At 27.6% G+C, this 26,130-nt stretch overlaps 1 protein-coding gene across 1 annotated transcript in view; it reads right to left on the reverse strand.

Moving 5' to 3' along the window:
- The window catches only part of LOC123297730 (protein Wnt-1-like), a 118,770-nt gene extending 95,636 nt beyond the window's left edge, over positions 1–23,134 (reverse strand). The window contains exon 1 of the mRNA XM_044879491.1: positions 22,322–23,134. Within this exon, the coding sequence (XP_044735426.1) occupies positions 22,322–22,497 (176 nt within the window). The 5' untranslated portion in view covers positions 22,498–23,134. The remainder of the gene's footprint in view (positions 1–22,321) is intronic.
- Positions 23,135–26,130: the final 2,996 nt, after the last annotated feature.

The following is a 26,130-nucleotide window of genomic DNA, read 5'->3' on the forward strand; positions in this document are numbered from 1 at the left end:
AACCTAGAAAAGTAGTTGATTGATTGATTGGCAATTTTCACAGGTCGTTGCATTTACATCCAATAGTGTTTATATATACTTAGCATTCCGAATTTCTCACGGGAAGTTAAGACTTACCTTTTTATTTAACATCTTAATAATTATCAGACAATTACTTAGTTTGATTGAACTATCTTACAAGTGAAATTTACAAATCGGTTGGACCGTTTAAGGGCTTCGATGTCAATGAGAAACACACAGACGCACAGATAAACACTTTAAACTTATAAAACTCCTTCTTCAATCAATATCAAAGTGATGGTCAAGGATATCAGACGAGATGGGAAGGATACTTAGAGAGCTATCATTTTTTGGGACAAATTTTTTAAAATATTTTAATTGAAATTGAAATATTTGAGTTTACTGTGTTCTTTTGAATTATTGTTTTGAATTACCTAATTATTTTACCATTTCACTTTTCAAAATGAATTGAGCCAGGTTTATTTGACCATTCATTTCCATAGTAATTATTTATATATTAAAATTATATGTATGTCATGCCTTTTCCAAACTGAATCGATTTTGAAGATCATCGAATATTTTTATTTTTTTCGGGTGCAAAACTCTAAGCTCGCACATAGCTAAGAACACTCTCCGTTAAATTACCTTTCAAATGAAACCAAAAAAATTAAAATTGGTTCATTCGCTTAGGCGCTACGATTCCACATACAGACAAACACACACATAGCGGTCAAACTTATAACACCCCTATTTTTAGTTCGGGGGTTAAAAACTACACTTACACAAATTTTGTACTTCTTACAAAAATATCTACAAAATACGCTAATTTTATACCTAATAGTGGGCGCTACAAAAAGGTAAATATTTTTTTATTAAAAGATAAAATGGGTTCACTATATTTCATATTGCGTGTAGTCTCCACGAGTGATCAATGAAATATAAAAAGAATATAACAAAAAACAAATTTACAAATAACAAATGCTTTTATACTTTTTAATAGATAAATTAAAGTATATAATTTGGTTTGATGTTAACACTTTGTGACGAATTGTTTGTATATACCACAGATCACATAGGGTCTAACTAACTTAACTTGTAAGAGGACCGGTAGACCTCTGTGATTAAGTAGATCCATTTAAATAGTTTGTTATTGTATTTTATATTCTGTATATGTCTGTGTGTATTCTTCGTTTTCGTCTCTTGTGTGTATCATCAGCATCAAACAAGTAATTGAAGAGGAGAATTACAGGATGTCTTCCAAAAGCTTGTCCGGTGTGGAATCCAATCCAATCCAATCCAATCCAATATATTTCAAGTACGAGCTTAGGGTTCATACCCAGAATAACTAAACAATAGGTTATGATCCTCAAAATCGGTTCAGTTTGGAGAAGGCTCTAAGTAAAAGGGTAATTTATTGGAGAGTGTTCTTAGATACGTTTTAAGTGTGAGTTTTGGGTTCCGTTCCCCAAAAATTTCTCGTTTTTTTTTTTTAAATTTTGTAAATTTTACTTGTAAATTCATTAATGTTGATCCAATTATGGAACGAAATTCGCATTTTTTTCATACGCTTTATTGAGGCTGAATAAGAGTATTAGAAAGAAAATGCTCAAACAAATTGGAGTTTTATGCGTGGCTGAAGTGTCTAGTGTCCTATTTATGGAAATCAAGTTTTTAAATTTCCATATTTTTCAACAATTTTTTTTGTGTGTGCCATTTGTTTGCAAAGAATGTTGTATTTGAGTGAAATTCCATAAATTAGACACTCCCTCTTCTATAATTATTAATTTTTTATTTTATGAATCTGGGCTTTGTTTAAGAGGCATGATTCGAACAAACCAAAGCTTCTTTTTTCAGGCTTTTCTCAAGGTAATAAATCAAGCCTTCGTTTTTCAGCTCTTTCACAAGCAATAAAAATATATTTTTTACTTTACTCAAGCATGTGTGAAGATCGAAAACCAAAATGTGAGACCTAAACTTGAAACGATGTTATCATTGGTACACGACTGAGCAAGTTTTTGTTATCCAAGTTTCAATTCTACCTTCACATTTTTGGTAGTAGGACACTTTGTAAAGTTTTTTATTTTAAAAAGAGTGTAGATATTTCTTTTGTTTAACAAAATAACAAAAAAAGAAAAAAAACCAGATACAAAACCTACCACTGAGATACATGGTTTTAGTTACCTGAGATAAAATCTTTAATGTATATTAGAGTGGATGTTTCGTTTCATGACACAGGTGGCGTGCTATATAATATGTTGTTATTAACTATAAGCTGTCTTCATCTCATAAAAATATTTGTTACAAAAATATTAATAATGATCTCCAAAAATATATAATTTAAGACATCAGTGCAGAAAAAAGGTAAACGCATTCTTTAAAACAAAATTTCTAGCTAATTTCTTGCGAGTATTCGCTCTTTACATATAAAAAAGTGTAAAATTAACTTAGACATAGACCAAAGTTGTAGTTGCAAGCGGGGTGGCCACATTGAAATTGCAGGAAAAAAACTCTATATTTACTGAACTATGGAGGAATTAGGTTGATACCGGGAGTCGAGAGGAACAACACCATTTCTAAAGTCTCCCCATCAAATCTGAATAGGTGACAATATGGTTCAGCATACATCTCGCCAAAGTCACATACTAGGAACTAATGTAATCAATTATGATGTATTCCTTGGTACTTAGCTAACTAAACTCTTAAGTTAATCGTCAAGGTGTGATATTCTTAAAAAACCTTCAAATTATGCCAAAAATTCAGCACAATTGATATACTAGCCATAAAAGTAACTGTTAGATTTAACTGTTGTCTAATTATTAGTAGATAAAAAGGCCATTTTTAGGATAGTATCACATATAATTAAAAAATCTCCCATAAAATTATTTATTAACTACCCACCCGCTTCGCTGGGTTTAAAAGTAAAGATTGCTTTCGTTTATCCTCTTTCTATAACACTCGAAATAATGGTAAGGATTGTTTTACAAATGTAAAATATATGTATGGTTTTCTGTTTTTTTAAATGTATAATAGTCGTAATTATTCATTGAGTATATCAGAGAAGATGGCCGTGAAATATTTTATATTGACTATCTTTACAGAAATCTGTAATTTATGGTAATGCCAAATGACTACTTTTACAGAAATCTATAATTTACGGTAATGTCAAATTAAATTAATTTTTAAATTTTTTTTATTTTTTTATTAATATCTTTATAAATTATATTTCATGTGTTATTCTGATATATCAGCTATATTGCTGTACAGTTTCATTAAAAACCAATTCGCTAGTTTTAGCGTGAAAGCGTAACAAACAAACAAACATACAAAGAAACAAACAAACAAGATTTTCGCATTTATAATATATAGAGATGAATAAAATTAATTACATATTAAATATGGAAACTTTAATCGAAATTTTTCAATAATTAGGTTTTAACATTGACTGCCCCTTTAGTTCCACCTAAAATTCACAATTTACTTTTAAGGTTCATCAGATCAATATAGTTAATTAAATATTCAAAAAATTTGCAAACTTATTTTATAAAAAATAACATCATGATGTAATTAACTAAATCAGATTGGTTATCTCATTTTATCTATCATAAAGTAGTCAAACTGTTTAATAAATGTAATGTTTCATAAATTAATTATAGCTGTCAATAAATTATAAACACTTCTTAAAATTTGCTTTAAGCTATCACACAATCCTACTCGCAAATTCATTTAAAAAAAGAAGCATAATATATGTACGTAAACGATTATTATTTCTTCGCCTTTAAATATTAATTATTATTAATAATGTTTCAAAAAAAATATGATCGATTTTTGTTAGATTACCATCGGCAAATTGATGAGATGTTTATTGCTATGTAAATTATTTTTTCTTATATTAGGTATGAGAAGACTGCCCCAATTTCTAGGTTAATATTGTGCTATGCAAATATGTGGGCATGAAGAATTTTTGCAATATTAGAAGTTGAATTATAGTGTAGTGTATATACAAAATATTTTCTCTTTTCAAGATTAAATATGGATGAAACTTTTAGCTAAATCTTCTTATCTTGGTTATCTGTAAATATAACTCGAGATTCTGAGATATCGCAATGTATAGTTTGATTTTAGTCCGTATCTCAAAAACTGTTCGACCAGTCATCAAATGCACCCGATTTTTGTACTTTTGGGTCAAAATTATCTTATATACTGAGTTTTATCGAAATTGGAGATTAAAAAAATTTCTCGATTTTTTGCAATTTTTTTAAGGGGTACCCCTTTGAAAAAATCGAGAAATACGCAAAAAAATATTTTGTTTTGCAATTTGATGAAACTTGGTGGGTGGGGTAATTTTGATCCAAAAAGTATAAGTATCAGGTTAATTTAATGATTGGACCTATTCGTTGTGTGCGTAGTCCATAGTAGGGACCATAAAATCGATGCTAACGCTTCCAGTGAAAATTTTTGGCGTTAAAGGACGCTGTTATGACTAATTTGCAATTCTTTACATGTTAATGTTATAGAAAATATCAAATTAAAATTATTGAAAAACACTAATTAATTAAACTTAATACATTAAAAATTGTGAAAATAAGAAATCAAATTGCACAAATATATTACTTTCATTTGTAAATTATTATGATTATTTATTTAAATTTGTGAGACAATAATATTAAATTTTCAATGTAAGTGATAAATGCAATCCATACAATTATATATGCATCCATACAATTCTATAATTAAAGTAGTGAATCGTTACCATGGAAACGTCTCCAAAAAAACTCACGCACGGTGCGAATAGAAAGTTACAATGTCAACGAGTATCATGGGTAAAACTTCATTTTCAGAGTTCAGAGTTCCCCACCAAAAAAATTAAAATCCATAAAATCGTGGACAAAAGGGAGGATAAGTGAGGGCTATAACGTAGTAGTCTTTGTTTTTAAAGGAGAAATTGTCCAGCAAAGCGGGCGGGTATCTGCTAGTAGCAAAATAATTAATTTAGTTTTTGAACATTGATTACAAATATTCATACCCCGGCATATTCTAAAGATTTATTAAAGAAAATCTGAACAAATAATATTAAATTAACAGTAATCTTAATATATATATTTCTTGTGTGTGTCTGTATGTGACTGAACTCCTCCTAGACGGCTGGACCGATTTCGATGAAATTTTTTGTGTGAGTTCAAGGGGATTGGAGAATGGTTTAGATTTACCATTCGGTCCACTACAACTGTTTTTGAGGGCCCCGTACCAAAAAAAAGAAATTTCATTAAATGGTGGGAGCGCATATAAATCATATCACATTATGTATACTATGTGTACTATGTATTTTTAATAGTATTCAGGTATTGTCAATAGGCATTTATTAGAGCCATATGCGAGCGCAGCGAGCTCTACTATCAAAGGTCAGGCCAAAGGTCGAAGGTCAGGCCACTCCAATAAATAGGAGTTAAATTGGGGTTTAGCGGGATGGGTTTAGCGGACAGGCTAAACGTAGTATAGGTATTCATGAATTGGAGTTACGTTTTTACGGGACAACGTCCGTCGGGGCCGCTAGTAATAATATATTTTATAATAATTATAATAAATAGATTTAAATCCTATAACAAATTTGTAACAATTTTATGATTGTGTTGTTAAATGTCACATGTAATAATACTTAACATTACAAATGGTTATGGTAAACTCTTGTTATAAGGAGTGCTTGGTTGTTATGGCTTGTATTATGAATTGTAATTATTTCAATAATGTTATGTATTATATTCTTATTTACTAGTGCAACACATAGACTAGAAGAGACTCCTTGTTTGTTTGTTGTGTTGATTGTAAAAGATTAGCCCACAAGAAATGCAAGAAAAAATAAATTAAAAAAAATTAAACCGGTTTTCAACATTTTAGAACAAAAAAATTTATGAACTTTATGCTAGTGTTTTTTTTTTTTTTTTTTTGAAAAAATATTGAAGCAAAAATATAATCAAACTAGAGTGATACCCACCCGCTTCGCTGGGTTTAAAAAGTAAATATTGATGAAGATTGCTCTCGCTTATCTCCTTTCTATAACACTCCAAATAATGGTAAGGATTGTTTTACACAGGTAAAATATATGTATGGTTTTTCTGTTTTTATACCATGCATATATGAAATATACATAGTATATTAAGTTTAGTCCCAAGTTTGTAACGCTTAAAAATAATGATGCTAGGAAAAAAATTTTGTCATAGGTGTTCATAAAATCACCTAATTAGTCCATTTCCGGTTGTCCGTCCGTCCGTCTGTGGACACGATAACTCAAAAACGCAAAAAGATATCGAGCTGAAATTTTTACAGCGTACTCAGGACATATAAAGTGAGGTCAAGTTCGTAAATGAGCATCATAGGTCAATTGGGTCTTGGGTCTGTAGGACCCATCTTGTAAACCGTTAGAGATGGAACAAAAGTTTAAATGTAAAAAATGTTCCTTATCAAAAATTAAACAACTTTTGTTTGAAACATTTTTTCGTAAACATCACTGTTTCACCGTGAGGGCGCCAATTAGGCGGAAATGTTATATTATGTACTATACTTGATTATCAGTTATGTATGTGTCACATGTTTGTATGTGTAATGTGATAAATAAATCAAAACTGACTATGCATGGTATTTCAACAATTAACTCAGTCAATTGTTTGTTTTCACTTGTTTTAAATGAATAATAGTCATAATTACTATTATTCATTAAATTATTCATTGAGTATATCAGAAAAGATGGCCGTGAAATATTTTATATCAACTATCTTTACAGAAATCTGTAATTTATGGTAATGTCAAATTAAATTAATTAAACAAAATTTTTTTTATTAATATATCTTTATAAATTATATTTCATGTGTTATTCTGAAGTATGAGCTATATTGCTGTACAGTTTCATTAAAAACCATTCGCTAGTTTTAGCGTAAAAGCGTAACAAACAAACAAACATGCTTACTTTCGCATTTATAATATATAGAGATAGAGATAGAGAAAGAGATTATACAAATTTTTCTACGCTTTAATGAAAGCTTTAAAGGCACTGAATGGTATAATAGAGATGATTTTATTTTATTATTATTATTATTTTTATTTATTTATTTATTTTTTTGTGCAAATAAATAATAATTTATATCCGAAAGTTAAAAATGTGAATAAATATGATTGTAAGCTTTTTCGTATAATTCTTTAACTCCTAAAAAGAGAAATTCAGCCACCTGATAAATGCTTAAAAATTCTTCAAAAGTTATTACGAATCATAAAACTTAATCAACAACAAAACACACCAATTATGATTAATAAAATATTTAGCAATAAGACATAAATCTTGTTTTATTATATTATAAAATGCAATCTTTTCATTATGAATGGTTTCTATTAAGAGTGTCCGAAATTCAAACTTAAATTAAACAAATGTGTGCTTGAGATATCATTGAAATTGCCTTTTTTAAATGAGTATTCTATGTCATTTATTCTATTTGAAATAATATTTTTGTCCATAAAATGTTTGCCACATATACTGCGTGATGCAAAGCGGTGACTGAATTTTGGCTGGTATTATCACATAAAAGGCATGAAGTATACCCATAAATACAGGATACTTTGGTAACAGTGAAATTGTAGAAAATATTGATTTAAAAATTTTTCCAACGAGTTTTGCGTTTTGCTTATAAAATGCATTTTAGCTTATCAACAATTTGCAGATTTGCACTATATTTAAAAATATTGTTTTCAGTGAGCAGATATCTTATTACATTTTTATGATGGATACAGTAATAAAATGTCATTAACGTTTATATTAAAAAACGAAGTCCACCTGCATAATTATCTCCAAGTGATGTGCGCTTTCATTTTTTATAGCATTTTCAATTTAAAATAACTTGATACAAAAAGATCTGCGGGTGAAAAAAAATTCCAAAAAAATACTTCCAAATTAATGAATATATAATAGTTGAAAAATCGCATCGGTCAAACAAACTTATTTTTATGAAATATTTCTAACACAGAAGAGTTTAATGTAGCCGAATCCGAATTGTTACTTTGTAAATGTAAAATCACTGTTAGGTTAATGTGATCAAACAAAGAATAATTAGGAGTAAAAGTTACATTACCTATTCTTTTTGTAATAAATAATACATTTTATTACAACAAATCTTTGTAAGAAACATTACCGCGTATTCATGGTTATTAAAGAAAATAATATATTTATATAGAAAATATAATATTTTATATTAATTACAATATTACAAACACTACCGATAAACATACGATATAGAGTCCACGGGATAATTTTGCAAAAACTTTTATGACGATAGGAACTCATCACAATAGCACAATTTCTTGAGTACATAAGTACAACAGAAGAATGACAGCGTTTTTCTATTATCATAAAAAACAGGGCCCTTATTTGGGACACGCTAGACGTTAATAATTTGAGAAAAGACTTCTTAAAAACATATTAATTAAAACTTTTTACAGGAAATAAAATTATTTATGCAAATAAATTGTTGATAAATTAATTAATTAAAATTTATATTTAAAAAAAATATAATAAATTAAGAGTGTAATTTTATTTACTGTGTCAATTAGTTTTGACATAATATGTCTGTCTGTCAGTCAGTGTGTGCGGTAATAAATACCTACACCCAAAAATAAATTTTTAAGGCTATAAGACGGTAGGTATATACCATATTTCATGAATATTCATTTACTTTATAATTTATATAAAATAAACACGCCATTAGTTAAAAATTAAAATTTTAATTAGCTGTAATTAAATAGTGTAGAATCATATAAAAATCAAGAGGGAAATACGCGTATATCGTCTATTTATACATATAGTGAAAAATCTTGACGAATCGAGATTTTGATCCGTATTATACACATTAGCTTTCTTGAAGTCTTAGAAGATGTTTTGTGACTGAAATCAGTTTCATCTATTGTACCTCCTATGCTTTAAAGGTGGTTCAGAAGCACAACAGCTTCAATTAATTTAGGATATTCCTGGATGTCACTTCATTTACATGCCAAGTGTTGATGGAGACGTTTTCTCATTCACACAAGATGTGTATTCCAGATTCCTCCTGTTCACTATAAGATTTGTTTGGTGCATGTACTTATTGAGTTTGCAAGAGCAAGTAAGCAGGCCGTAGGTTTACTCAAATGACTTTTCACATTTGCAATTGAGTATTTCCATGAAAATTCTTTGATAAGAGCTTTTCTACTTGGTCTAGGTCATAAATAAAGACGAATTGTACTCGAATACCATTCTTTTGACGATACACATATAAATTGTCAAGATGCTTTCAAACAATATATTTTACATCCTCCGATAATTCATATATATGGTTTTAAGGTTGGAGTTTCATCTCAGTTTTCGAGTTATATATTCCCATTTTTCTAATACCGAATGAGAAAAATAAAAATTCTGTACTTAAGATGTGAATTTCTTTATAAATATTACACAAACAGGACTAAATTTTGAAATCAGCAACCATATTTTTATAACTTAAATTAAAAAATTTAATTTTTTTAACTTTTTAACAAATGTCTTACTATCCAGCGCCTGTACATAGAGGTCGAAATTTTTGATGAAATATATTATGCTTAAATTTTCAATAAAATTTTTTGCATTCACAAAAATGTAAGAATATAATAAATATTTTTATCGCGTTTATTATTAACTAAAGTTATTTTATTGAATTTCATATGTAAATGTTAACTTTATTTTATTTTATACATATCATTTCTAATTTTATTTTAAAGATTAAATCAGTTACCTATACATACATTCTTGTTTTTTTTTTTTTTATAAATGAAAGAAAAATGTTTACTGAATTCATAAAATGTTTCACAAATTTTATATTATAAATCTTTAACACATAAAGTCTAGAGTCAAGCGTAGTATTTGAAAGGCTGTTGTCAAGATTATGTCTAATAATAAATATAAGCTTCAGATGGTAACTTCAGATTTAGGAAAAAAATAGACCCGGAAAGAATAGACCGGGTACATTTTCTGTAATAGTGCCCTCTTTTTAATCGCTAAAAACTTAAAATGCTAAAAACAGAAACCAATCAACTCTTCTATAGTCGACAAACTCAATTCAACCAACGCGTAATTACAACAATACTCCGGATCTATAAAATTTTCGGTCTATTTTTTCCGGTGTATATCTTTCAAGGGGCCTAAAACATTTTTAACTACGCGTCAAGCTTAAAATTGATGAATAATTATTTAGGACGATATTCACATAAGAAGATAATTGAAAAAAAAGGTGCAAAATTGAAAGCCTGACTTCAATACTTTACTAATGACATTTTTCTAGATGCCGGGCATATCACAACGGACTCTATGGTCTAAACGTGTCTCACTCCTGGCGAGTCACTTAACATAACCTAACTTAGCCTTGATGCTGGACACCATGCTTTGTTGTATATAGTCCTCAAGAAATATTTATCAATTTCAAGCTATTCGCCTACATAAACATTTTACAAGCCCTCCGAAAGAGAAATGACCATTTTCGTAGCGAATTGACTTGTTAGATACGGCCTTGAAAACAAACTATTAAATTTTCAACCGCTCTAAAAAGACTGTCAAATACCACGCCTGACCGCATAATACGAATATTTGTAAGTGTTACAGTTTAGACAAGTACTATGGTTTTTGCAACTTCATTAGCTGTAAATAATTATATAAAGATTTATTATATAAGAAATAATATCATATTTCATCATAATATTTTGTCCTTATTATAGTAACGAGAAAATAATACAAGTTAAACGAAACAAAGTGCTAAATTATTATCAAAGCCTTGTTGCGATCTCGTCAACTTTGGGTGAAAATTCAGAGTTTTTGATGATTTGTGAACATGGTAAGTTGTTTCCATTGGAACAATTCAAAAATTTAAAAATTATTAATTCAACTATCTGTAATTTATCACTCTACTTTGCTACTTATTTCTTTTAAGGCCTTCATACATTTTGGTGTGCCACAAGGATCAATATCAGGCCCTATTTTATACATCTTATATATGTATAAATATTTTTTGAAATGAACTATTTATTTTGATTGTAACATTTGATTATTTGTTGTTATAAACGATATAAATTAATTTTTTTTTTTTTGTATACTAATCGAATAACCTTAATTTATGATTATAATTCATTTCATTATTTATATTATTAACATACATCTAAACACTTCAAAATAGTAATAATAATAATAATATAATTGTATACCTAAATGCATTTATACCTATACATACAGTGTGTATACAATTTTATTTATGTTATGTAAATTATAACATAAATAAATCATACTAAATAATTTATTGGAATAAAATTGTTGAAGTCCTTTCAAATACCATACTTAGAGATATGCATACCTTTGTACACATATTTACATGTATTCATATCATATTTAAATAATTATCTTGAATGTTCTATGATATCATAAGAAATAAAAGAGTAGTAAATTTTTCCATTAGATTAGATTTTGAATAAGAATAAAGTATTAGAAAATCTTTTGTACTGCGATCACTCTGATCTATTGTACCTTCTTTTCTTCAAGAGTGGTCCAAAATCATACAGTTTAAAAACCATCAGCACTCGCGTCAACCATTTAGTCGCGTAATGGAAGAATTGCTCAAACGTTCTGGACATGTGTTAAACATTTCGCACGTTAAATATTCTTTAACTTTGTAAATTATAACCTCTACATAATTTTGTATAAATTTATTTCTTAATTCACTAGCTACTTAAAAATAGTGTGATTACGTGATTATTGAATGATATTTGGGTGTAAAAGTCTTACGGCAGAGAAATAATCTAAATAATTAAATTTGTTTTAACTAATTTCACCATATATCTATCACAAGTTTTTTTTAATTTACTGAGTACGACTTATATTAAACGAACTTTTCAAAGTTAACATTTCTTTGCTTACACCTTTAATCTCGAGATGCTAGAAATTTTCACAATTTCTGAAGGACTTGAAAAAATATATATTTTCAAAACCTGTTTTAAATCGAGCATGAGCAAAATGCTTATAACGCGAGTGCTAACGGGTTAATGAACTTCAAAACAATCTGTGACTGAGAGAGATGCCTCTGCATTCGTATAGAATGTGTATTCAGCTTTTCTCCTCTGCATGACAAAATCTGTAGAAGAAATATATAACCATTAATTTTTCAACGGGTTTATCTTTTTGTAAATAAATAATAATAATATTCATCTTAGGTATGTATGCACACTGCGCTAATAAAATATTTTAATTTTTTAATGTAGGCAGTTCTTGTGTTTTTTTGATTTTTTGTATGATATTTTGCATATAACAGTAGCAAATTTTTAATAAGCTTTATTTTTCAAAATATTAATTTATTTTAAATGTCTATTTGCGTGGAAGAAAATAACTTTAAGACGCCACCTAAAGAATCTCGTTGCTTTTCTTAAGGTCGTTTGATACAGTTGAATGAGTTTCCTTTGTTTTAAGAGGGATTTTTTTTGAAGTGCATTTATTTCGAAATACTCCATACAAAATTATTTTTTTGTAAATCAAAGATAAATAATTTTCGTCGAATTTCACGCCTTTTCTTAAAATAAATCGGAAATAAAGAGAAAATTAATTTTTTTCGACTTCTTTAGAAAGCGTACATTTTTATAATTGGACCCAAAATTAACTAGCATCCAGTTGATGAGACGTATAGTTTCAAAATATGGCCATTGATGATTGGGTTCGGATTCGATGTCTTAAAGTGAGTTTATTTCGATACATACACCTTTACCACCTTTTTCAATGCGATTTTCGTATTTCTTGAGTCATAATCACTTACTTGAAAATAATTTTTGTCGAATTTTACGATTTCTCCAAAGAGCTACTCCTTCAAAAAATTCGAAGAAAATGATAAAATTTATTTTTCTTCTATTTCTGTAAAAATTTTGGATAATTTGAACACAAAAAAAACGAAAATTGAAATTTAAGAATCCAATTGAAAAACTGATCAGACGATAGTTTTCAAAATATGGCCATTGATTGTTTTTGGATTCGAATATCTCGAATCAAAATTGTTTGAAGTGGATTTATTTCAAAACATACAACTCTACGACCATTTTTAATGTGATTTTTGTATTCCTTGGGTCATAATTACCCTTTAAAGTAATATTTATAAATTCATCATTTTACTTTTGCAGACTTTGCTCGCCTTCCAATCACTCCAACAATTTTTGAAACAGCATTGTATTAGTTGATGTAAAAAGTTTGATTATTATGGTCGTGGAAATTGTGGAGGTGGAAGCGAACATCTCATAATTATTTATGAAATTTACAATCAAGTAATTTAATTTCGATTTAGAAATAAAGTTAATATATAAACGAAAGACTTGATCGTATAAAACAGTAGTTGAGTTTAGTTTGATATTGCATGTAAAGTACAAGTATATGAACATGTTTTTGTAGGGTACACAATATAATATATAAAATACATGTTTTTTTTTCATTCAATACATATAATAATAATATTTATTAAATATATAATAGAAAACAAAGTTTAATGTAGTGTAGAATTTATAAAATAATAATAATCGACAAAACCAAACAACTGTTGATGTTTTTTAACATCAAATTATATTATATAAAATGTCAGGGTTGTAGATTTGAAACTTTTCTATATGATTTCTTCAGGTTTTGCTAAAGTTGTTACAAGTAAAAACCGTGAATATAACTTTTAGAACCAATAAAAAATTGGAAGTTCAATATATTTTTAAAATCGTTACCAAATTTCATTCAACCCAATAAGGAATATGTTCAAATATTTTTTTCCGTATAACTTTATTGGCTAGACATTTGAACTAAACCATTATTTTAGTATTTAATACCTTTTTAATTACTTAAAATTAATTAATAAAAGTACAAATTCAGTGAGAGAGATTCAAATTTCTAAAACGGGAATTCAAAGAGACGTGACGTTATTTTGTATGGTATTGCCATGGATATATACTATAATTACTACATCTGTGGGTATTACACCTGTAGTAAAAGTACATTGAACTGTCACCAACTGACAGGTCACATATTAATACGTCATCAACAGAGAGCGCCAAGAGGACTGCGTTTAAACATATCAAAATTATTCTCTATTTTAAATTATTTTAAATATTTTTTTACAATTAATTACAGCATTTTTAAACAGTATTTATATTTATGTTATAACGGTGTAAACAATGGATTAAAAATATATTTTATATAAAATGTAAAAAAATACATGCGGTGCATGAAGGAGGTGTACTCAACTTCTAAAAATAATTGAGGATCTGATAAATGAAATTATCAGCGGAAAAGGTGGTAAAACACGTAATTGGTATCATAATGGACCCTATGGCCTAAGTGTGTCTCGCATGGGCAGTCAAAAAAACCTAGCCTTACCTAATTTACCAAATTTCATATTTGAATATTTTGTTTTCTAGAGGCTTTTTTAAATCTAAATCAAGCTTTAAATTAAGATCGATTTAGTTCCTGACTAGCAATAAGTGAAAAAAAAAGCGTACATAGTTTAAAATTGTTCATTCTCACAGAACATTCTGTTACGATTTTTGAAATGACTTCAATCTATATTCTCTTTGGGCTTTAAGAATTTTGAAAAGAAATAAAAGACTGAAATCCAACAATGAAGTAGAAATTAGTATTTATGTTTCTTTTTGAAAAATGAAGTGCAATTTTCGATCTTTCAATCTTTCCAGAGTTTCAAACCATCTACGATAACAAAAAAAAGAACAATATTGAGAAAGCATTTCATTCAAATTCAATCCTGAAGGATTATTTTTATGTCCAAAGTATTTTAATAAAGTAAATAATATTCTATAAGCTTCCATGACTTCTCCCCACTTTCAACATTTTATTATTATCCACCAAAAACGTTTTAAAACGTCAAAACTGTTATCTAGGATAACGACGAATGCATTGCGTCAACATCAAGTGTTTAAGTCGGAAACGTTGAATCATTTTTCAATAACTATAAACTCGTATTCAATATCATTATATACGCTACTGATCGATTATAGATTTATTTCGTTTTATATATAATAATGTTTTGTATTTAAGTATAATATACACAATATAATAGGTAAGCCAAGTTATATAAAAGTAAACTAAGTAGAAATATTTGCCTTATTTTAATAAATAATATAGACGTCATATTGTGAAGTGTTCTATGAAATTTTATTACATTTATACAACATAGGCTAGGTCATTTACAATATATAATATTATATGTGTATTATATCAAATATATAATAAAATCTAGAGCTATTATATCGATAAAATTATTACTCTAGGTGTTTTATAGACTAAGTAATATGGGCGATAGTATTCGGAGTTGAGTTTGGAAATAAAATTTAAATAAAAAAATTTCGTACTTAACTACTTGTTGTAGGTCTAAGACCATTGGTAGTTATTTGTATTAGAAAACTATAAACAAGAAGTGTCAGTACACCTAAACCTGAATGATATTGAAGAGTGCTTTCTTAGAGGTTCACATCTTTAAGCTCTAGCATCATTACTTAGTTTGATAACAGATTTGAAAGCAGACAGTTTGGTTTGCCATTCCATAATGAATAGATTCACGCCAGATCAACGATTGCAAATTTTTTAATCAAAGTAATGTTTCCATTCCTCGGAATCCAGGGCCAGTCAATGAATCTTTATAAAAACTATTCGATTGTATTGGTAAAAGTTGACATAAAGATGCTAAAAAAATTGCGTGATCTTTCTCAGGGGTCGGAGCTTCTTTCTCAGGAGTGGCAAAATTAATGCTGAAAATGACAACGGGAATCGACATGGTCAATACTTTCCGAGTTATTGGCGATTGAAATTCGGAGTATTTAACATCAAATAATTGAAATATTGGAAGTTTTTTGCTAAAAGTACATATATCATACACTTTTTAAAGTAGGTACTATAAAAAATTGCAGCTTTCCAATCAGTTCACAAATTTGCAACAAAAACTCAATTTTCATTATTGTACGGACTAATTTCTGGTAATTTCCAAGCGATTACCATCAGAGTTTGAAGTAAAAGTATGCTGTCCTTATTTTACTTGTACACCAGCCTTAAGAATAAGAGTCAAATAATCCATGCCTCTTTAAATTACAATACATAAAAAAGAAAAAGCTTTAATTCAAGGCAATAAATATAATTGAATTTATAACATAATAAAATTATTATAGACAAAATTAAATCGTTAAATATATTTCAAAAAAGAAATTAGGCTCATAAAATATTTATCCCTTTTTTTTTTTGAACCGTGTGTATTGTATTAGTAGATGATGTAGAAGCAGCGAACAGCACCCTTCAAATTAATATATTTTTTAACACACATGAGTACAGTTAAATACAACATGTAGGTATATGTAATATTCTAAAACATGTACATTAAAGGCTCTATTACATGTAATGATTTATGTTAATCTAAATTATAATATACATATATTATTTTGTGGCTAAACTATAACTCGTTGAAAAATGGTTACCAACATGGTTTTGTTTTGCTAACGTGGCAGTTTTCGAACGGTTTTATACCATGTATATATGAATTATATACCAAGGTATACTTGAAGTTTAATTTGAAGTTTGTAACGCTTAAAATATTGATGCTACGAACAAATAACTTAAAGAGTCCATTTCTGGTTGTCTGTCTGTCTGTCGTCACGATAGCTCAAAAACGAAAATAAATATCAAGATCAAACAAAGCGTGCTCAGAATGTAAAAAGTGAGATTGAGTTCGTAAATGAGCAACAAGTCAAGGTTTTGGGTCCGTAGAGCTCATCTTGTAAACCATTAGAGACAGAACAAAAAGTTAAATTTATAAAATGTTCCTTATAAAAAAATAAACAACTTTTGTTTGACACATTTGTTCATAAATATCACTGTTTAACCGCGAGGGCAAAAATTGGGATATAACTTTAGTGTCCATTTGAGTTTGAAAAGATAGGGAAAATTTGCAGGTTACTTCAACTTGAACACTTGTAAAACACTCAAAAAACGAAAAAAAATCCAAGGAAATTCTTTCAAAATATTCGAAAACCAAATATTTGGCGACCGAAAGGCAACCATAATTATTTTGGTTTTTTAAACTCTTCTAATTTATAAAAGAATAATACAAGTGCTGACATTCAACAATTTCTATACATTGTATTTCAATAGTTAACTCAGTCAATTGCAATCAATACCGTATAATTAATATTATTTTGGATCCATTAATATTTTTTATTGGAAAAAAAATTATAATAACGAGCCTCTAACGAAAAAAAACTCACATAACACCTCCGATTTTCTATTCAAGGATCTTCGAAAATTGACTTCAACTCTTAATTTGAAATAGTAACTGTATTCAAAGTTTTCTTTTAGTTCATGAAAAAAATATGTCATAAACAATACTAGTTCAGGAAAAGAAAAGGTTTTCTATTAAAAATCACATACTGTGAGCTAAATTCGGCTGGAATTGACGATTTTCATAGCAGAAATCACACTGAATTAGGATGGTGGTATTAAAAATTTTTCAAACCACCGACTTTATTTTTATTAGCAATATTTTTTGTTCTTTGTTTTTATAAAATGCTTTTACCTTTAATTACAAATTATTTGTAAAGTCGTAAACGTTCTATTTTGACAAAAATGTCCAAACTTTTAAGCTTATGCTGACCTATGACAGAGAACATGGAACATCAAAGATTATTTAAAATACATAATAAATTTAAAATTTTAAATAATTCATATAATAAGGTTTCTATTTAAAAAAACTGTTTTATTACATTTTAATTTAAAGTAATACGTCTTTTGTTGTAATTTGTTTTCAAATCAAATAATAAAAATAAATTTTTATATTATATTTTTCCGGTTCTCATTATGATGTCACTCCAAAATGAACACAAATTTTAATAGTCGTAAAAAATATATGTTCAAAAGCTTTTAAGAAAACGGAAATCTTACATGTATGAAGATATCAATAAAATTCAAATAATGAACTTCCAAATATATATTTTATGTAGGTAATAGCGGGACCCTCTTCTTTAGCGGGACCCGTTCTAGAAATATTATTTGATTTTGAAGAATATTATATTTATCCTAAGTGAGACTATTTCATAATTGAGATATACGAATTCTTAAGTTCAATTTAATTTTTGTATTGAAAGATAAATAAAAAATGTAAAAGAACTAAAATACCCGAATATAGAATATAAAAAGAATTGAATCCCCCGCTGGATCAGATCAAATAGATTGCATACAAATTCTCTTTATACAAATATAAGAAACGAATCAATTTGACTGATAATGGTTGTGGAAACAATAAATCTATAATGTAGTAATATTAATTTACCGAATTCAATTAAAATGAAAAAAATTAATTATAATGTTTACAATTATTTGAAATTTTAGAATTTACAAATATTCAATTTTTGATAAAATTTATGGGAACATTCAATTATACAAATTAATATTTATTTTATCAGACATATACAAAATGCTTCAGATAATTGTCGACTACCAGGAACTCACAAAACTTGTTTAAAATTTAAATTGTATTAAGGTTTCATTTCATATTGTTTCTATAATGAGTTCTAAAAATAATTTGTGGAAGTAAATTGTTATAGATTATCAAAACCTTCTAAAACTTCTTAAGTGGCTTTATTATGACGAAGTTGAAACATATTTATTTGGAAACGTTATTGAATATACTGCATTTTGTTCTCGATGCCCCAGAAAATTGCTAACTGCATCACCAGGTCAATATTAAGAAATACATAGAGTTTTTCTCCAGATAAAAATAGTGTATCTTAAAAGAATGAAATTTATTTTATCACTAGAGTGATACCCACCCGCTTCGCTGGGTATAATAGTCATAATTGATTGAGTATATCAGAGAAGATGGCCGTGAAATATTTTATATTGACTATTTTTACAGAAATCTGTAATTTATGGTAATTTCAAATGACTACTTTTACAGAAATCTGTAATTTATGGTAATGTCAAATAAAATTAATTTATAAATTTTTTTTTATTAATATATATTTATAAATTATATCTCATGTGTTATTCTGAAGTATAAGCTATATTGCTTTATAGTTTCATTAAAAACCATTCGCTAGTTTTAGCGTGAAAGCGTAACAAACAAACATGCTTACTTTCGCATTTATAATATATAGAGATAGAGATTTACCACTGATACGTAAGTTTACTTTTAGATCGAGTGAGTGATTCTCTTCAAAGCTCTGCCGACTTAAAATGAGGATATTTATCTTTGAACTCTCTGTACATATATGTTTTATTTATTAAATTTATAACAAGATATTCCATTCAGCAAAAATTCTATAACAACTATTTTAATTCAATATAAATTTAATCAACTTCTTTTTTTTTACTTACTTGTCTTTTAAGCATAATTTATTTATATTTTTTAAAAGAAATAAAAGATATTAGACATTATAAATATAATCAGCTTTTAAAAAGCAAATTTACAACTTTTATTTGAGGCTATAACTTTTTTTTTTAGTTTATAATCTTTATATTAAAATAATAATGGTTTTATTAATTCTAATAGAATTAGTCGAAGAAATAATTTATAGGTTTTTAGTTAATTTCTTAATACTTTGGATTTAATAATATAACGAAATGGTTTAAAATATTCTAAGATATATTAATTATTTTTTATGCAAAATAAAGTTATTAACCGATTATTTTCTATACAAAAACCAGTAAACCAATTTTATATAATTTTAAGCAATTTTTCCCGACGCTTCCACCAAAATATTTAAATATTAAGTTATGTACTTAAATTTTGAATTAATAATAAATACTTGGGAAAAAGTAGGATTTAACTTTAAAGAATCGAAATTAACAACTTCTTAAATTGAAATCAACAAATTCCAACATTTAGTATTTTAATGTTTTGTTAACAATTTTCAAAAATTTGATCTGATTTCAGTAACCAAAGATTTTAATTAATATGAATGTACTTCAATTTGAATTTTGTAAAATTTTATGAATCGAATATACGCTTAAACTCTTCGTATTTTTAAAAAAATCCTGAAATTTATTCTCAAAGATATTCTTTTAAAAAGATTTCAAAAAATAGATCCTTTAGATTACATCTAAAGGAATTTATTGATAGCAACATATAAACACCATTTTCATTGAACATTAAACATCATTTATATTTATACCGCAAATTCATACATCGGAAATATATACAACCACTTTTGTAAATTAAGCCCCGAAGTTTCGGGATCAACAAGACAAAATATGAAGGGAAAGCTTCGGCGGAAAAAGGTATACAAATACGGAATGAAACCTTGGCCGCTGTACTAATTATTATTACATAAAATTCAAACTAGCCTTTTAATACATTGTAATTTTTCGTTTACCTGTCAAAAAGATTTTTTTGTACTATTAACCTAAATAATTATTAATTTTACATGATTTCAGGTGCATTTTTATCCTCAAATTATTATACCTTTTTTATTTTTATTTTTTTATAATCACAAAATAAGTATTTCTTAGAAAGTTATGGATAACATAAACTAGGCCTATTATATTGATGTATACTAAAATAGGTTCAAATAATCACTTTTATAAATAAATATACCGTTTTAAAAGAATATTCCAAAAAAACATTTTTATGATGTTTTAAATTTAAAGCCGTAAAGGGATCATTCACCATAAAATGATTAACAATAAATTAGATTATTATGAATATTTAAGGCGGTTGGTGTAGTAGAATAGTTAATAGTTTCATATAATTGGGTGAGCAGTAATTTAATCGAATGGAATTTTTCAATTCGGTTTTCAAGCACTCCCGGGCATCTAAATCATCTAAAATTTTTCATATGTATTCAGAACCGATTGTAATAAAATTTTATGGTACCATCTTCTTTCTTCTTTTTTGATTCGAAATAAAAATTTGAATCGTGAAGGTGCAGGGAAGACCGATTTATGATTAGCATGAGAGTTTTCTAAAATATAATTTTAGAAAGCTTCAGAAAATTACTATATGCTTTTTATGATTATGTGAAATTCAATGTTAAAAAGCGCGAGGTGTTTGGTATCTATTAAATACACTAATTATAAAAATGTTTGAAGAGAATATCCATGTTGGTTAACACGGAATTTAAAATTGTCATTATCTGCGTGTTTTGTTTAATTTTCTAAACCTATACATATAGGTATTTTTTTTAAATCGAAGATATTTAATTATTAATTAAGAATTAATAAAATCTAGTCAGATTTCATTGACAAAAACAATTTTCTATAATGACTTTTAATTAAAAAAATTTTATAGAAAAACCAGGAATGAAAATATTTATGGACTTAATTTTGAATTTAATATATTTTTACTAAATTTTTTTAGAATTTAGTATGACTTTATCCATTACGCTATAGTAACCTTGATGTAAGATTATTTTATTTTAACGACGGTACTTTTTCTAGAATATTTTATCAATATTTGACGTCGTTAAAACAAAATAATTACATGAAAAATCAATTATTTAATAAAAATTCCAACCCTTTTAATAAAAAAATAAAAGTTTAAGAATTTAAAATATTTTATTGAAAATTCGAATAAATTTCAAAATAACATAATTCAAGTAGATTGGATTTTTATCACCATTAATTAAATTGTGAGAAAAAAGAATATCTATCTTAATCGTTCACTCAAGAAAAAAATCACAATATTTTAAATTAAAGAATTAAAACAAATTTTGGATAATTTATAAAATATTAATGCTAATAATCAATTAAAATTGTAGGCGACTAAAATTTAATAGTTTTTTTTTTTTTTTACATCGGGTTGTTTGTAAACAATGAACCAAACATTCGCGGTAAACTGATATCTTCCATATTCTAATCATTATAAATAAAAATTCGCCGTATTATTTTTTAGCCATAAAAAAATTAATTTTGGTATATTTAGATGGTCTTAAAGTGATTGGGCAATAGAAAAGTTTGACAAATCAAGACTGATTTTTAACAATCATCACAAATAACAAAAGAAATCAACTACTGATAAAATGAGTAATATAATACACCGAAATTTCTCACATGATCCGATAAATAAATAATTTTTAAGATTAAACAATAAAAATCTATTCTGGGACAGTTAAAAACGTTTCAAGACGCTTTTAATATTACAATTAATAAATTATATATTCAATTCAAAGTTAATAATTTTGATAATTTGGTCCAGATTTGAAGAAAAATCGGCTATATATTTTAGAGTAAAAAAAAATTTATGTAATAATATAAAAATGAAAATTTTAATAAAGGAAAACTTACCACCAATTAGCCACGGTCACATCAATAAACAATAACAAAGCAATTAACACAGCACAAAATGTTATAAATTTTGATTCAGATTTTCGTGCAATTTTTCTACCGCCAGCGTCACGACGGTGTTGAATAATCGCACGATCATTTTCTACATAATTTTCATGCAAATTTTTTCGTAACATTTTCGTTACTTCTAATATTTTTTTTTTTTTTTGGAACTCACTGAAAACAATCTAAACGCGGTAAGTTTTTCTTGAGCAGTGTCTTCTTCTCTCTGTTGCAAAGTTGATGTCGTGACAATTGTTTTCGCTAAACTATTCTATTCACAATATTTCGACGTTGTATCATAATAGCGTCGTCACACACCGACGCTGTCATCGACGACGCATCGACAAGGGGCGGTCTTAACGTAATTCTCATTGGTTGTGTTACATCGAATCCGAGTTAAACAATGTTTGGTGTACTTTTTTTTCCGTCGTTGTTGTTGCTTCTATGTAGCTTTATTATTATTTATTTTCGTTTCTATTTTCACTTTAATCTTCACCGAAAAATGAGATTTTTATCGAAATTTCGTGTTGTATTTCATTGACTTGACTAATTGAGTTGAGTGTATATACACCGTGCCGTGCCGTTTGTTACCTTCAAAACTCTCTGATTGTGGTTGGTTGCTGCTCTGTCACAAGAACTCTAAAACTGAATGCATATTGTATTGAATGCTGGCTATAGTTCTCTCTTGTAGTTTAGCTTTAGCTCAGGCAGTCAGTCCCAATGTGTGTAAATTGTGTATATTATTTCTATATAAACATACATACATGCATACATACATGAGCACATATAACATAAACTATACTAAATGTTTGTTAGTAAGGTATAATATTTATAAGGAGGTTTCTTTTTGCCTTCTCTTAAAAAATATATAATTATTTAGTCAATCATTCATCAGACATTAACACTTCATACAGGTACAAAAACAAAACTAATTCGGCGTTTTTAGTTTTCCTACCTATAAAATATCTAATAACGGTCCATACTTATGATTAGCCAACAGTTTGATCTTGTCTTTAAGCTTGCACGAGGACATATGAGAGAGAAAAATTATAAAAAAGGTATTTCAGTTTAAAATCTCAGACCAGCGGTATCAACTGGTCAAAACCATCAAACCGATTACAAAAGAAGAAAAAATAGTGAAATAATATATTATATTTGGTGGGAGCGCAGATAAAAGATATTTTTTTTAATGAAACTAAATCCAAATGAAGCTTAATTACAGATCTGAAATGCGAGTATTTATATCATTTTGATTATCATAGATAAAAAATTAAAATAGCCCTGTAAAATCGACAAGACTTCGAAAAATATTCTACCAAAATTATGGACGCGAATTTATGAAGCAGGAATGTATATTTTTGCCAGAAAAACTTGTGTAAAACTTTCTAAGTTACACCACTTTACTCGATTTTTTGCTTCGTTTGGTCCGACCTTTCATTACTACACGGTAAGAAATGTATCTATTACATTACTACACGGTAAGAAATGTATACTAAATGCGTTTACTACGATGCTGATATGGTAGAGACAAAGACTATAGTATTTATGTTAGCATAAGTAATATTATAATATTGAATAAGATTATCTACCAGAAGTATTGTGATATCGGCAACCAGTATGGGCCTGACGCTCATATTGCATTAACTCGACTGCCATAACTACTGCTAATGTTACTATTCCCTCAATGGCCAAATCAGTAAGGTTCAGACCGATACTGACATAGTGATATTCACAAAAAAATTCTTACCGTGTACTTACTCTAGCAGCTCTGCATTTTCTACGATTTGCATTTTCTAAAATTTAGTATGTGAAACTCTCCAGTTTATACCGCACAGGTGTTGGTTCATTATTACTGTATCTGCCCTTCATCTTATATACATATACAAACTAAATATATATATATAGTTTATATGTCTGTGGCCTTCCTGACGTTCGAGGAAATTCACTAGCTAACACACCTCCTGCGCTACGAGTTTTTTTAATTTCAAAAGCTTTCGAGGCTTTTCTTTGCCAAGTCTACCAAACTTACTCACTACGATTGTTTTCGGAAACGCTGGATTTTCAAATGAGCATGATAACGTCATATTTAAGCCATCAATCTGAAAACACTCAGCAGGGAATTTGTCGGATACTATGACCACTTTATAACATAATTATTGAATATTTCAACAAAAGTGATCCGTAATATTTTATTGTATTATAATTATTAATATTATCAAGTGGTCATAGCACCGGCAAATTCCCTGCTGCGTTTTTTTCAGACAAATAACTTAAATATGACATTATCCAACGCTAACGTTTGATAGACTTCGTCAAAATGAAGCCACTCACGAAGTTTCAAGTATGTATTAATCATTTTACAAAAAATGGTGCTGCTCTTCGGACTATCACCGTTTCTCTCTGCTAGTAAATTTTCCTAAATTTAACTCGTTATATGATGCTAATATGATACTTATTTCACTTTTTTTTTATGGGAATCTGGCGATTAGGTATTAATAATCTGATGAATGAATTTGAAATGAATGATTAAAAATCTTTTATTGAGATGATATACTCGTTGACTTTGTGAAGAAATATATTATTGTATACAATATACATATACATTATATGTGTATATATATCATAAATTTGTATACATATTATACTAACTATGCACATCTATATAGAATTCTATATTTGTTTTATAATACATACAAAGTTATACACAAATCGAAATTTTTTTCTGAAAAACTATGTCAGTTTATAATATATACGAGAAGGCAAAAACCGTTGAAAGATCAACAGTTTCCAAATTGTTTAAAATTTTATATTCACAGGAGACTTTCAGGTGTGTTAACCTCTTTGAAACGAAAATTAAGAAGTTTCTCAAATGTTCCTAAATATTCTAAAATATTCTATTCCTACCATCTTTTCAGATAATGAATCTATTCTAGAGAAGATAATGAAGATATTCGGAAATATATCGCACTTCTCATAAGAAAATAAAGTGCTAAGACGAAATTTTACTATTAGGAAAAGTAAAAATGTTATTTACCTCGAAAAATGGGACAGGACTCTAATATGAATCAGATCAATTTCTTCAAATAATTTCAATCTAGAGGAAGGTAGTCTAAAATAATCCCCCTAAGAAAAAATGTAATTTATAGCCATAACTATTCGACATACATATGTACAACGTCGAAATATTTTCGAGTTCTTTATTCTAATGTTACAATATTGGTATGTAAATTTCTTTTGATCTGTTCAAATTTTAAGAACTATTCAGTATTTCTCAAAAGGGATCGTTTTGATCGACCTTGTAAACGTGGGTAAAATGATCCCATTGCATTTTTTATCAAACAGTTCACTTAAAATATTAACTGTTCTTTTACATTGCATCAACGATTAGTATGAAAACAAAAATCACTGGTTAATTCATCTAAATTAACACATTCAAGACCCGCTACAAGATGGGGGGATCATTTTATCTATTATAATTTTACACACAAAATAGGGATCATTTGAGTCTATATAAAGAGGATCATTTTACCCGTAACGACATATTTGAATTTCGTCATAAAAACTTACCTTAAAATTTATTATACGCCTATGAAAATCTGTTATAATATTATTAAAAGTCAACAAAAGCCAAGAGTAAAATAGCCAGCCGGCAAAAACTAATACAAAAAATGAAATTTTACTTTGGAATCTGTCTTACCATAAATCATAAGCAGTAAAATTAATATCACCATAAGTCTTTGTTGAATGATTAATTTGATCACGCGGAA

This window comes from Chrysoperla carnea, chromosome 4, assembly GCF_905475395.1.
Source record: "Chrysoperla carnea chromosome 4, inChrCarn1.1, whole genome shotgun sequence".
Lineage (NCBI taxonomy): Eukaryota > Metazoa > Arthropoda > Insecta > Neuroptera > Chrysopidae > Chrysoperla > Chrysoperla carnea.